Source organism: Callionymus lyra, chromosome 2 (genome assembly GCF_982586985.1).
Source record: "Callionymus lyra chromosome 2, fCalLyr1.hap1.1, whole genome shotgun sequence".
NCBI lineage: Eukaryota > Metazoa > Chordata > Actinopteri > Syngnathiformes > Callionymidae > Callionymus > Callionymus lyra.
Window position 1 is genome coordinate 32,493,321 of NC_141819.1, and position 14,151 is coordinate 32,507,471.

Below are 14,151 nucleotides of genomic sequence, written 5' to 3' on the forward strand. Positions count from 1 at the left end.
TAGATTATACCTTTAGGTATTTCAAGATCTTCATTCAAAAGGTCGGACTTCCCTCAAGACTCAACAATACTATTAAAAAAAGCGGCTATAATTCCAATGCAATGTTTAATGTTTGCTAACTGCAATAATTATTAACAATTATGTACATATAAACTAAGTCTTTCATTGAATTACTGCACATCTTACTTTTCCCAGCTAGCCAGGGTTGTTGGAGCTATCTAAAAGACAGTCACATCTGATATGCATGCTCCTTGTATGTATTTGTGTTTTCTGTGATATTTGTTATTTTAACGATGTCACATGGTGGTTCTGCAGGTCATTAGCTGTGGTGAGGTGTGGAATATGTTCGGAGTCCATCATATAGGACAACGCTCGCCTCAGGCAGGCGGCTTCTGCTTGCCTCAGTGTCCAGTAACACACTGATGAATTATTCCTCCTCATGCTGCTTTTCAGGAAATTACTTTGTGTGTGTTGAAAGCTGATCCACTTGCCTGACCATAAATAATAAATCACACACACACGCTCACCAACCACGCTAGTTCAATTTTCCATCACCCAGCAAGACAATTCCAACGAGTCCCAAAGAAAGTTTTTCTTCACTGTCACACTTTCAATTTGCATACAGACATTAAATGGATATAACCTGAGCTGTCAATCTAAAAGTGACACCTATGATGCTTATAAGTGTATGTCATAAAAGTGGAGTTCATTTTGAGAATAATGTGAAACATGGAGGAGAAAATCATTTTCTTATAGAAACATTTCAGTAACATCATTTGAAAACGAAATAAATGTGATCCAGGGCTAGTCATAATCTCCTAAGCTTTGCTAGTAAAAAATCTAAAAAATCTAACCAGGTCTAAGCTTGTCATTTGTTTTGTTCAAGAAGACTATAAGAATAAGAATGGCCTTAATATTACTTCCCTGGCTCTTGCTGCTGATGTTGTTCATGAGTGAGAGGAGGATGCAGCTCCACCAAGAAAAGTCTGGTTTAATTGTGTTTATATTGCTTGTACTTAAAATGTATTCATAACAAACTTCAATTTCATATCCATTATGACTGAAGTTATGTAATTTGTTATATTTGAAATCTTACCAAAGACAGGATGAAAGAGTAACTACAATAAATCAATTGCTGCCCGAAAGTAGTTTTCACACCATCTTCCTAAATGTCATGTGTCAAACTGAATATTTTTGAATAAAGACTTATTTTGGATTTGGCTTTACATAAGAGAGGCCATAACACGCTTTATAAGTATATATATATATATATATAAACAACTTTTTTTAAATATAATAATACATCAGAAACTATTTCATCAGTATTTCAATAAATACGCCTACTATTAAAGTATTATCTAATCCTCAACTTCATCGTATTTCGGGTACCTCAGTCATGATTGTTTTAAGTTTGATTTTCAGCGTTATGATTAAATTATCTATATTATAAATCAAACAGAAATCAACGCTTATTTAAAAAATAATATGAATGAATGCTGAAAGTTTAGGGAAAATTATAATGAATCTATCTATGACAACTCTATCACCGATCATTGGTCCATGCGTGGCTCCAATAATGGCGTGCTGTACGCGGACTGATGTTTGTGCAGTTCATACATACACCACGAAGTGGCGCTGTTGCCAGTTCCACTAGTTTATCTGCCACGAACAGGACAAACACATGAAGAGGAGGAACCCGGAATAGCAACTGATTGGCTGGCGCGTTTTCAGCGCAGCTTTCTATTGGCTGGAACAATCGCCCCGCCACCGCAGACGAGAAACAGCGCCATAATTGAACTCCGGTCAACTTGTTTAAACTTAATAATTTACCAGGAGGAAAAGTGATCGACAATTTACTAGTACTGATCGAGTTACATCTTTCAGTGAAGGATAGTCGATCTTAGCGACTTGTATGGAAGTTCAAGCGGACACGGGGAGACCTGGAAGCTAACTCGGCTAGCTAACGTTAGCGGGTGTTGTCAGTGAAAGCTGCCGAGGTCTTGGTCGCTTCTCCGGCCCTCGTCGACATGAGCTACCCGGTGAACCTTCAGGCGTTACCCGCTGGTGTGTTCCAAGAGGTTTTTAATCCAGACAATACGAGAGAACGGTGAGCTTGTCCATTTTTAATAAAGAAAATTGGCGAACTGGAGAAACATTAGTTGATTCATTTGAAAATGCTAAACTGCACTCATTTTATTTTGTTTACACACTAGATTGTGTAGTAAAAGCTTATATTATTACGTCAGCGAGCTTTAAAAATGAACTACGACGGGAGTAGACATTTTAACAATGTAACATAAAAGATTTAACTATGTCTCTCATAACTCCATATTTCTAATGTTGCTTTCCTGGCTTCTATTTGGAACAAGTCATGAGATTTAAAGGTGGAATAATAATAATAATGATGATGATGATGATAATAATAGTTACTTCTGTCATTGAGAAACTTGTTCAATGTGGGGGGAAAGTAAACTCTTTTTTTTCAATTTCTTCAATTAGAAACCTTTTCAGTTTACATATTTTATAGTAAAATAAGATAGTGCTGTTTATAATTCAACAGTTTGAGCTCAATTGCTGTCACAGTGCATATATGACTACAGAAAGCCATTCTTTTTATCAGTTTTATCATTAATATGATAACATGTTGTTGCCACATTAGAATCAGAAAAGGTTTATTGTCAGTCTTTAAAGTGTCCATGTAAAAGTTAAATGACTAAAGTTTTCATCCTGACGTCCAATTTTGAGCCCTAATAAACAAGGGTTTACATCGGGATCGACCCCATTGCTGCTTTGCCGTTTTGTTTTTGACAATTCAGAATCAGACACTTTTGTTGCAGGTGTTGTAAACTAAACAGGATTTGTTTGTGGTGTCAGTACAGAAAAGAATTAAATAAGATGACACACAAAATTAGCAATAGAATCCGTCCACAGTAGAATCTTTGCTGTACATATTTGCAGATTTTCTTCTTAAAAGTCTGTAAAACTGATGCTACATTGTTCTTTAACCATCAGACATTCCGGAAACAATCACACTACAATGAGTTTCCCAAAATCCAGAACTGCCTTGTGGGACGGCAGCACGACAGGAGAGTCGCTTCACCTCCAGCTCTGCTCACAGAGGTAAATATTATATTCCATTAATATGGCAGCAAAGCATTTTAAAAACTGAAATGATTACGCAAATTGATGTATTGAATTGATCTGCTTGTGGCAGGAAACCTCGTGTGCAGCTGCTGGAGAAAGCGCTGCGTCTGGCTCAGCGTCATGCTCGCCACAGCAACAAACCACAACTTCACTGCTTTTTTCTGGGCTCTGTGTCGGTGGACTCAGGTGAAGTCCAAATTTTTGACTTATAAATAATGGTTATGGGTTTTCCTTTATTCATCCTGAGTAATAAAACATGGTTGTTGTATCTTGTCTCCATTTTCCAGATGAGGAAGGTGTCACTATCTCGCTGGACCGGTTCGATCCAGGTCGTGACCAGTCGGGGGCTTCTGCCAGAGTTCCGTCTGCCCTTCTTCCAGGAGATGTCCTGGTTCCCTGTTTCTTCTCCTCACAGAGCGACAGTGTGTCTGACACTGTGGTCCAGACTGAGGCTGACCTTCATCTTTGCTTCAAGGTGAATTTTGTTGGACATGTATTGTTAACATGTCAAACATTTATTTGTTTTATTAATATTGATTTCTTTAAATGTACTCACTAGCCACTAGAGGGCGCACGCGGCTAGTGATGCTGCAGCCCTTGTGAGGATTTGACTAAAACGGGACTAGAAATGCAGTACATGCTAATAATTTGACTTTTTAGTTATTTTTTCTTATTCATCACTGCTTCAACTGTAAATATAACATTGAAACTATAGTTGGTTTAGTTTCTCTCTTTTTTCCATCATTTCCTTTATCAATTTTGTCCATATTTTCCAAAAGTCAAAATACAAATTTGTATTTTTTTTAAGTAACTTTTCTACTATATTTACACTTTTACATGTTTAAAAAGGATTTATCTTTAAATAAAATGTATAGAACATGATTGAACCTCCAATTATCACAACTTTATTTAACGTTATTTTCATAATGTTATGTAACTTTCGTTGTTTTTTCTATTGTCAAATGCATCGTTCATACCTTTCTACTCACTCTCATTTCGACTAAGGTTTGGTATTAATTTCAGAGTAATCTGTTCCTGTTTAGACACAAATCTATGTTCATTTTAATTTAGCGACTGTAGCTCAGTGGTCTCTGCTTCCTCCGAAATGATACATAAAACATCCAATAGCTGTTTGATTCTATCACTTGTTCCTAGACTAATCTTGAATTGTTATCTATTGTCATGTTTCAGGTGCTGCAGCAGTATGTGAGCAGCAGACAGACGCTGGATCTGTCTCAACTGCTCAAGGTCAAAGGTCATGTGCTTTGCAGGCCGCAGTCTGACGCGGCGGCCTTCACGGTCAGCTGGTCTGCAGTCGCTCCGGCGGTTGGTATCGAGGTTCAGCCGGTGCGACCGGTTCCCATCATTCCCACAGCGCTGGTCCGGAGTCTAACAAGTCTGGGGAGACCCCCGCCCCGGTCTGTCAATCACCAGAGAGGGTGAGACCACCACCACCACCTCCTCTTCCTTATGTGACCATGTAGTTGAATCCAAGTAGTAATGTGGTGGCTTCTTTTTGTGTTTGCGTCCACAGGTTTCTAACGATGGATCAAACCAGGAAGCTTCTGTTGCTGCTGGAATCAGATCCTAAAGTATCCAACCTACCAGTGGTGGGACTGTAAGTAGCACAAATACACACAAACACTTGTAGCATAAACTCCAAGATTAATTTTTTCGTGCTGTACTGACTGACTCTCCTGTGTTTCACAGCTGGATTAGTGGAGTCACCCAAGTGTGCAACCCTCAGGTGTGGTTGTGGTGCTTACGCTTCCTCTATAGCGCCGCCCTGCAGGACAGGTGGGGAGCCCTCAACTTTGCGGCGTTTACACCTCAGAGGTTGACTCTGTTGTCTTTCTAGAGTTTTGTCAGAAAGCGGCTGCTTCTTGCTGGTCATGTTTGGGTCGACCCACCGAGCCCCCCAGTTCTTTCAGTGTCGAGGACCCAAACCAGGTGCAGCACAGCTGGACTACCAGCTGCTGAGCGCCTCTCAGTCCTTCACCCTCTACCAGGTCTGTTATCGACCCCCTTATCTTCCGTCTGAGCCAGGCCTTCTCTTTACTAATGGCCCGTGTTGACAATAGGTGGCGCCGGTGGACGGTCAGACAGTGCAGTGTGTGTTGATGTCAGAGCTGCAGAGCAGACGGATGCAAGTGTTCCGGGAGGCCCAGAGATCCTTCAAAGGGTGCTTAAACAACTTAATTAAAATCCGTTTAAATTTGAAAAAAGTAGTTGTAAAAATAATGTGAAGATATTTCGCCTCAGCACGGCTCAACCAGGCGCCACGTCGCTCATCAACGACCAGGACTCGGGAGTGGAAGATGAAGATTTGTCTCCTCGTCCGTCGCCGAGTCCTCACCTTCCTGCTCAACAGGTCAGCCCAGAATCATAGGCTTAAGTGGTATCGATGATGAGACTCGCACACAAACAAGTCATAAAACTAAAGATAAATATTTGTGTCTACTTTAAATATGAGTTCAATAACATAGACTCAAGTGATGATAAAGAGCATACAAGCAAAGGTAGATTTAGTTCTTCTTTTGGAAGTTTCTGTTTCGACCGTAGATGGTTTGTGTTTTCAGTGCCGCAGAGTTCAACCGTCTGTCCCCGAACTCTCTCTGCTGGTCGACGACTCCATAACCTCGTCCAATCAAACGCCATGGCAGGAAGCTAGCTCCTCCCACACACATCACCCTCCTCCCCCGCGCAGGCGGTCGGTGCCTCCCCCGCCGCCCTCGGCTCCGAATCCTCCTCGCCACTACCACAGCACTCCCAACTCTAATGCCCAGCAGTCCTGCGCCTGTTGCTCCTCCTCCTCCGCCTCCCCCCCACACAACTGCACCACCATCCTCCCCCATAATGCTCCCCCGTCTTCCCATGATCCCCATAATGCTCCCCCGTCTTCCCATGATCCCTTTCTTCAACCTCATCTTCCTTCTTCTTGTCATCTCACCTCAGCTCCTTCCATCCATCCCTCGCCTCTCCCAGGTTTCGCTCCCCCCACCACTCGCAGCACTCCCTCCTCACATAGCAACTCTGCTTCTCATCTCTCCCATAAATCTTCCCCTCCTCGCTCCCTTCCTCCCCCCTCTGCCGCCACCACGGCTGCCCCTTGTTACTGGAGTCATCCCTCTCCAGTGCCATGGTGTGGGGACTCCTCTCCCTCGCCTCACCCAGCCTCTCCCCCATGCCACCCAGTCTTCTCTCAGCAGCATCAGGTGGTTCATTCAGACGTCCGTCAGCTGCTTCTGCAACAGGACCAGCAGCTGCGCCTCCTGCAGGCCCAGGTGGGTAACTACACATTTACGTGCATCTTATTAAAAAAAAATGAAAAAACGAATATATATATACGTCATAAAACCCAAACAAGCTGTGTGAGAAAGTTAAATATCGCAAACATTATTTTCTCAATACGTGAAAATACGTATATCGATACATACTTATTGATATTCGACTGCATTGTATCATTTAAATTAACTATATCTTTAGTTTTTGGGGGATCGGGGTTCTAATCATATTCGATTTTTATATTCTTTTATGATTTACATTTCAAATAAGTGTATATAAAATTATTTTATTTAGAATTTAAATATTCACAGCCTACATTCTTTGTGTCGCAATTAAACTTCCGGCCTCTATTAAGCTGTGGAGGACGTAATTACTTCTGCAATCTAAACATTATAATGGCAATAAATGAGGACGAGTGGATACAGTCAATTCAATGTAGATTGTTTCTGACACTTAATATAATAATAATATAAAATCAAAAATCCAAGTTATGTTTATGTGTATAACTTTTTGGGAAATCTGTTTTGAAGATGGTTCTGCTTACGTACTGTATATGCAAGTACGTTAAATACCTTAAAAGCAAGACTTATTCTCAGCGCAACATAATATGCTTCGTGTCCAAAGACAATTCGGTAGGATCTGTTAATGACAGTTCTCAGGATTGGCAACTTGATGGTAAAAATGATATTTCATTTTCTGCAGCACTGGATTGTGACCATTTGATGATTTGCAGGTCCAGATGCTGCTGGAGGCTCAGAGCAGACTCCCGTCCAGTCAGCAGCAGGCAGACACTCAGACCCCGAGGAGCACAGTCAGCGTCGCCGTGGGAACGGGTGAGACCCACAATGAAGTCTCTGCTGATATCCGGGTGCTGACTCTCGTTTTTTTGTGGCGTCCAGGTGCCAGTTTGTGCTGGACAGATCCGGGTCAGCCTCGGGAGGTCACGAGGAGTCGAGCAGAAACCCAGACTCCTCCTTCCACTCCACGAAACCGTGCTGCATGTTCCAGTCCGGAGCCCCCCTTCACTGCTCGACCTTCTTTGACGCCCCCTTCCTCTGGTCCCGCCTCCACCCCTCCAGCTCCTTCCACCTCCTCCAGTCCACGCTTCTTCACTCACACACAAGTTGGCACTGAGGACAGAGACGACGCAGTCCAGGGGCCTCAGTCCAGCACTTTCAGGTGAGACTATAACAGGGTTAGTGTTTTATCAAGAGCTATATTTTCGTGTGTTTCACTTCTTCTGATGAAATGTGAGAATGCTGAGGTTTTTGATCAAAGTTTATTTGAACTCTGTTTTGGTCCAGCTTTGAAGGGCTACAGAGTCCAGTTCTGGGAGAGAGTGCCAGCATGTACAATCCTGAAGTCCAGCAACCAAACTTCTACCAAGACCTCATGGTGACGACACACACTCACACACACACTTGTTAGTGGACAGAAGGGCCGACAATCTGACCACCTCCTTATGTTGGACCACAGACTCAGCTCACCAGTCGGCTGCAGGAGCCCGACAGTCCTCATAACCACCCGGACCGTCAACCGCAGGAGAAGGAGAGCAGGGGGGAACCAGAACCACTAGGGAGGAGGAGTCTGCCGGTTGTGTCACAGTCAACCAGGAAGAAGCAGAAGAATCACCAGGATGACCCGGTGGTCAGTGCCACTCTGCGGCGGCTGCAGCAGCTCGGCGTCAGTGTGGACAGAGAGGACATCTTGGACTCTGACAGAAGGATCCAGAAAACGGTGGAGAGCACCAGGTACGATCTTTTAACTGATGTGGTTTGTACGTTCTTGAGTAGTGTGTGTATTTGTAAAAATCTGGTAATACAATACGCATCACGATACATGTACAACAAGACAACATTTTTGATATATTGTGATACTGTAGGAACAAGGATATATTTGTAGTATTGTCGAGTACTTGACTCTTGTGTTGCAGAATTTACAGACCACATTACTCTTGATGAACTCGTAACTTCTTCTTCTTTTTTTTTTAACCAAAATATGTCCAAACATCAGCTTTAAAAGCTGCTGCAGTCAACTGTATCCTCTGGTCCTCAGTCATGCCAGGCAGAACTTTATTGTTTCTTTAGCTGCGGCGGACATACGGACTGCTACTATCTAGCAGCTGAAAGTTTAATTGCAACACAAAAATAAAAAAACGCTGTGAATATTTGTTATTTATTTTAGCACGTTCATTTAAATCAAAACATTAAAGAAATATGATTTGAAAGCCCAAACAAAGTGTGTATATATTATTTTAATATTTATACAGTGCTGTTAAATATCGATAAAGTTTCGTAAAAAAGTTCAATTGAAAGTTAGTCGAGTCTCACTCTGACCCGTCTTGTGATCCCCAGTACTCTCGCGTGCATCAACCCAGCAGCGGTTCTGTCCAGACTGGGCGTATCCGAACAACCAGGAAGCCTCTTGTTCCCAGGAGGAAGTGTGGATCTTAGTCTGGAGGCCAATGCCATTGCCCTGCGCTACTTGAATGACGCCCAGCTCAGCAGACTCTCACTCGAAGGACACCCACCCGCACCTGTCGCCCCGACCTCCTCCACAGAGTCCCTCCTGTCTCCTAGCAACATGTCAATCGCCACCAGGAAGTACATGAGGAGGTACGGTCTCATAGAGGAGGAGGAGGACGAGGAGGAGGAAAGTGAGGAAGATTTCCCTCTGACCCTGCATCAGCAGCCCCTCGCTCAATCCCAGAACATAAGACTTCCTGGCCAGAGTGAGCTTATCAGGGACCTGAGACCCAAAATGCAGCTGCTGACGGGGGGAGGCAGGTCCAGCAGAGGGAAGGAGAACAGTCCTAACAGGCGTCCACTATCGGCGAGGGTGGGCAGCCTGCAGACGGAGGGGTCGGTGGGAAACATCCTGGACCTGAGCCGCCTCAGACAGCTGCCCAAACTCTTCTGACCTCAGTTTAAGTTTGATTTTATAGACTTTTATTTAAAGCTCGACCGACTACAGTAACGTCTTCAGCTGCACTGATGGAGACTGTTTTAGATCAACGTTTTTTTTAATATTTGTGTTTTGTTTGCACATGTTTTTATATTTATGATTCTACCAATAAATGTGATAATGCTTTTAGCTTTTGCCTCAAGAATGTTTGATTCCTAACTAATGACAACTATGATGTTATTTCTGAAGTCCAGGTGTTAAAATCTGACCATAGACATCCTTAGCCTTGAAATCGGCTCAAACCAACGTCAGCTAGTTAGTCAAAACATTAGTTTGTAGGTGATTACATTAGCTAATGAGTTTGACAACTTTTCAGTCTTTGCTAAAATTGTTGGATTAATAAGAAACATTTTGTCAAAAACAAACATGAATGTCATTATATAGAAGAAGTAAATTGGGACATTTAAAATAACCTGTTAGCATGAGGTTACTAGGTAGCGCCATCTGTAGGTTGTGCGTTGAATCTCCAGCAAATCAAATGACTGATAAACAGATCGAAGATACAAAGGTCACCTGCTCGCCTCCCTGCTCTGCAGGACACTGACCTGGCACACATGCACACATCTCAACGCTGCTAAGGTAAGACACTTTTATCATTTGGATTAAAATTAACTGACCTTGTTTTAAGTTTCTTAACCAGTCCAGTTAAAGAATTCCCCCTCTGGGTGAACAATAAAGTATATCTATCTGACATGAATTGACGCCGAGAACTGAATCCAATTTCAAAATAGAATATGACAAATATCAATTGATTTATCACTTCAGCTTTCATCAAGTTTGCTTCTTATTAGCTCTTTTATTGTTATTTATTTGTTGTTGTTGCACCAAACAATATTTTTGCCCAAACTTCTTTAACAAATCTACCCCACAAACATCATACCGGGATCTTTAGGATTATTTATGTGCATTATTTTAATGGTGTACAGTACACAATACATAAAAATGATTAAAAAAAAAGAAAGCACATTTAGACTGTATTCATGAAAAAATGCATATAGTTATTATAACACTGATGTTACAGACATTTATTTTGGTTCAAGCTACTTCAAGTCTGTAGTAGATGTCAGTGAGCAGTTCACTTGACTGTCATTCTGAGGCTCAAAACTCACAAATGTAAAACGTTTTAAAATGATAATGTTTCGATCCTCACACGCCACCAACTACATGAGGTCGGGAAGAAAGACTTTTAACTGGACTATTTCACACTAAAGGCTATTAAGGGTCTAAAGCACATCTGTCAAACTCGAGGCCTGGGGGCCAAATTTTGGCAAGTGATTTGATGTTTGCCGCCCTGGTGGATGATGTTCTCATTGATTTTGTTGAGTAATCACAATATTTGTCTGGGCTAAGCGGAGTAAAACAATGATATGAAGGAATTTGATGGTAGTGTTTGGTAAAGCAACGAACACAGAGATATTTAGGAAAGGTGGATGTTAAAGTTAGTTTGTTAAACATACGTTTTGTTCGTCCCACAACAAAAACTGTGCAACCGGGGTTTTTACATTATTTGCCCTTTATCCAAACAGCTGAAGGCGAATGACTTGACCGTTGCCATCCTTGATGAAGAAATGAACAAAGGAAGATAATTGAACTTAATTTCATATCAGTGAAGCAACAGCGAAAGCTTTGATTTGATATTTCAAATTGTGTGAAAATGTCCCTCTTACCTAAAAGTGTGTTTTTGCCATTCACAGGGACCTGTTTTAAACATGAATTGCAGCAGAAAGAAACTCTGTCACTGGTTCTTGGCACTTTTGCCACTCGTTGCCGTGACCTCTGGGTTGGACATTTGCGATGCCAGGCCCAAAGGCATCCCGCTCGAGCCACGCTGCATATACCGCAGCCAGGAACCCGACGGCCCGACAGAAGAGCCGGCGCCTGATAATACCAACCCCAGAGTGTGGGAGCTGTCCAAGGCCAACAGCCGCTTTGCCCTGTCCATCTTCAAAGAGATGGCCAACAGCAGAACCCCAGAGTCCAACATCTTCATGTCCCCGATCAGTATTTCTACGGCGTTCGCCATGACCAAGCTCGGGGCGTGCGACCAGACACTGGAGCAGATCATGAAGGTAAGAGAACAAACGTGTGAATCTTCATCTTCAAGTTTAATTGAAGTTTTCTTCCTTCTGCAGGTCTTTCAGTTTGACTCGGTCAAAGAGAAAACCTCTGATCAAATCCACTTCTTCTTCGCCAAACTCAACTGTCGCCTCTACAGGAAGAAGGACGTGAAGACGGTGTTGACCTCTGCAAACCGACTCTTTGGAGAAAAGTCTCTGAACTTCAACGAGACGTACCAGAACATCAGCGAGACTGTGTATGGAGCCAAACTGATGCCACTCAGCTTTAAGGTCTGTCTCATTAGAATTCCTTGACCACAGTCTAGATTTACTGACTCGCGTTCTCTCTGAAAGGAAAACCCAGACGCGGCCCGGGTCACCATCAACGACTGGATCTCCAACAAGACGCAAAACCGCATCCAGGAGACTCTTCCTGAAGGAGCTTTGGACTCCAACACTGTTCTTGTACTGGTCAATACAATCTACTTCAAGGTACCAACACAAATACTTGAGCTATTTAACGTGTACCAGCATTGAAGACCTCTGAGTAGAAGTAGAAATACTGGATTAGTTGATGATATTTATAAAACACTATCACTTTTTTTTCCTCTTCTTGTGAGTGACAATCGGCATAAAGACCGCAACACTTAAATCCCATACTTTTATTTAAAGTGGTTTAATGAGACCAGAACTGACAGCTGACCAGAGACAACTAAGAAGCATGTACTCGACCTTGGATCAGAGCTAATCGTCTGATTTCAGACTTGCATAACATGATGACATTGAGAGGCCAAAGCTCTCCAGCTCAGTCCCTTTAAAAAAAATATTAGTTTAAAATGTTTAAAATCTACTTGTTTTGCCTTCAGGGTCAGTGGAAGAACAAGTTCAACAAAGAAGACGTTTTCACCTCCGACTTTCACGTCAATGCCGGGAAACGATGCTCGGTCAACATGATGTACCAGGAGACCAAGTTCAGATACATGAACTTCCAAGAGGACAAGGTGCAGCTGCTGGAGATGCCATATCTGGGCGATGACATCACTATGGTGCTCCTCCTGCCCAGCAGAGACACAACACTAACAGAGGTAACCTTGTTTACTTTTCTTAGTAATCTTTCAGTTACTTTATGTTACAGTTTTTAAGGTAGTGACGGACCGTCTCCTATATTGAAGTCCAGTAGGTGGCGCCCTCAGTTAAAAAATAATATGAGCTCAGTGTGCAGGAATCCCTTAACCAGAGACAAAGGGAAAAATTGACATAGAAATTGAGAGAAATTATGTTATGGAGGACCTTCACGATGTTGCAGTGAGGAAGCTATTTGGACTGAAGGTCTGTGCACCAGTGTTCTCCTTTGGAGACCTTGACTTCGGGCAGGACAAGCCCAAGCAGGTATAAGTCACTCTCAGGGATTGAATATAGAAAAGCGTAATGGTCACAGACAGTCATCAGAAGATTATCTAAATGGTTGGATACAAGAAGGATATATAATTTGTGTGAAAGACGCGTTGAGGCCTGTGAGCAACTTTTCTGTCATGATATGTTTTGTACACCTTTCTGTTTTTGTGTAGGTAGAGGCCAATCTGGACGTGAAGACAATCAACCGCTGGATGGACGGCATAAAAGAAACCACTGTCTCTGTCCACATCCCTCGCTTTCGAGTGGAGGACAGCTTTAGTCTGAAGGATAAGCTGAGGAACATGGGACTGAAAGACCTGTTCGACCCAGACACGGCCAGCCTGCCAGGTGAGAACAGAATGTAAAAGCCACGCCTGCTTTAGGAAAGTAAACACCGTTTATCTTGCAGGAATGCTGGAGGACGGGAACATTGGTCTTTATATTTCAGAAGCCTACCACAAGGCTTTCCTTGAGGTGTGTGAGACGCACCTGTTTTTTTAAACAATGGAATATTTTTGTTTGTGTTTGTGATTGACATCACTTGTTGTTGCTCTGCAGGTGAACGAGGAGGGCAGCGAGGCGGCTGCATCCACTGCTGTCGTGGCCATCGGTCGCTCCTTCAACTTGGACCGTGAGATTTTCCTGGCGGATCGTCCTTTCCTGCTCATCATCAGGGAGTCCACCATCAACACACTGCTGTTCGTTGGTCGTGTTGCCAACCCATGTGACGAATGAGGTTGTCGTTTTGAAACCAACACGTATCCAAAAGTAAATCAATGAATTGACTTTTCTACCTAAATATACTTATTTATCATCAACGATCAGACATATGAGACAAGAAGACAAATAAAGGCTGCATTCATGTCGCAACTTTAACATGAATCAAAAGCTGTCTCAACATGTTAATTTTGTTTGTTTGATTAAACAATGCTGAATAAAATAAACTGTGAGGTAAACCATTACTAAGTCCGGTACAGCTGACAATGCTTTAAAAGTATGACGGGAAGTGCTCCTAAAGTTCTGTGAACAATGTGTTGATTGTTTCATTGAACAATTATTTACTTTTCATATTTCAGTGAAAATACACATCTCTCACAGATTTCTAAAGCAGAAGTAGGCGTTGTTGAGCAATCATAAAAGTAGGTCTGACGACACAAATTGCAAGTGGTTATAGCTATAGTTTAGTTTCCTAAGACGGTTAATATATATGCCAGAACGAATGCCATTTTTTAGACCAAATGAAGATCATACATCCCAAAAGACAATCGTTACTGAAACGCACCAGTATCTTCTGTTTCTGGGTATA

The 14,151-nt window shown here is 42.4% G+C and overlaps 2 protein-coding genes across 2 annotated transcripts; both read left to right on the forward strand.

The window, feature by feature from the left end:
* Positions 1-1,803: 1,803 nt before the first annotated feature.
* On the forward strand, positions 1,804-9,522 carry stil (STIL centriolar assembly protein). Its single transcript, XM_087784718.1, has 16 exons — positions 1,804-2,107; positions 3,013-3,120; positions 3,215-3,330; positions 3,432-3,619; positions 4,336-4,583; positions 4,679-4,762; positions 4,855-4,941; positions 5,003-5,153; positions 5,226-5,326; positions 5,407-5,515; positions 5,724-6,428; positions 7,163-7,262; positions 7,329-7,608; positions 7,734-7,824; positions 7,906-8,180; positions 8,784-9,522. The coding sequence occupies exons 1-16, from the start codon at positions 2,028-2,030 to the stop codon at positions 9,346-9,348; spliced, it is 3,288 nt and encodes a 1,095-aa protein (XP_087640844.1). The 5' UTR covers positions 1,804-2,027; the 3' UTR covers positions 9,349-9,522.
* Positions 9,523-9,915: 393 nt separating this feature from the next.
* On the forward strand, positions 9,916-13,807 carry serpinc1 (serpin peptidase inhibitor, clade C (antithrombin), member 1). The gene is made up of 8 exons (XM_087784736.1): positions 9,916-9,972; positions 11,088-11,462; positions 11,526-11,741; positions 11,805-11,942; positions 12,317-12,535; positions 13,019-13,193; positions 13,255-13,319; positions 13,404-13,807. Exons 2-8 carry the CDS (start codon positions 11,103-11,105, stop codon positions 13,578-13,580), a joined length of 1,350 nt encoding a protein of 449 aa, XP_087640862.1. The 5' UTR covers positions 9,916-9,972; positions 11,088-11,102; the 3' UTR covers positions 13,581-13,807.
* The last annotated feature ends 344 nt before the right edge of the window (positions 13,808-14,151 follow it).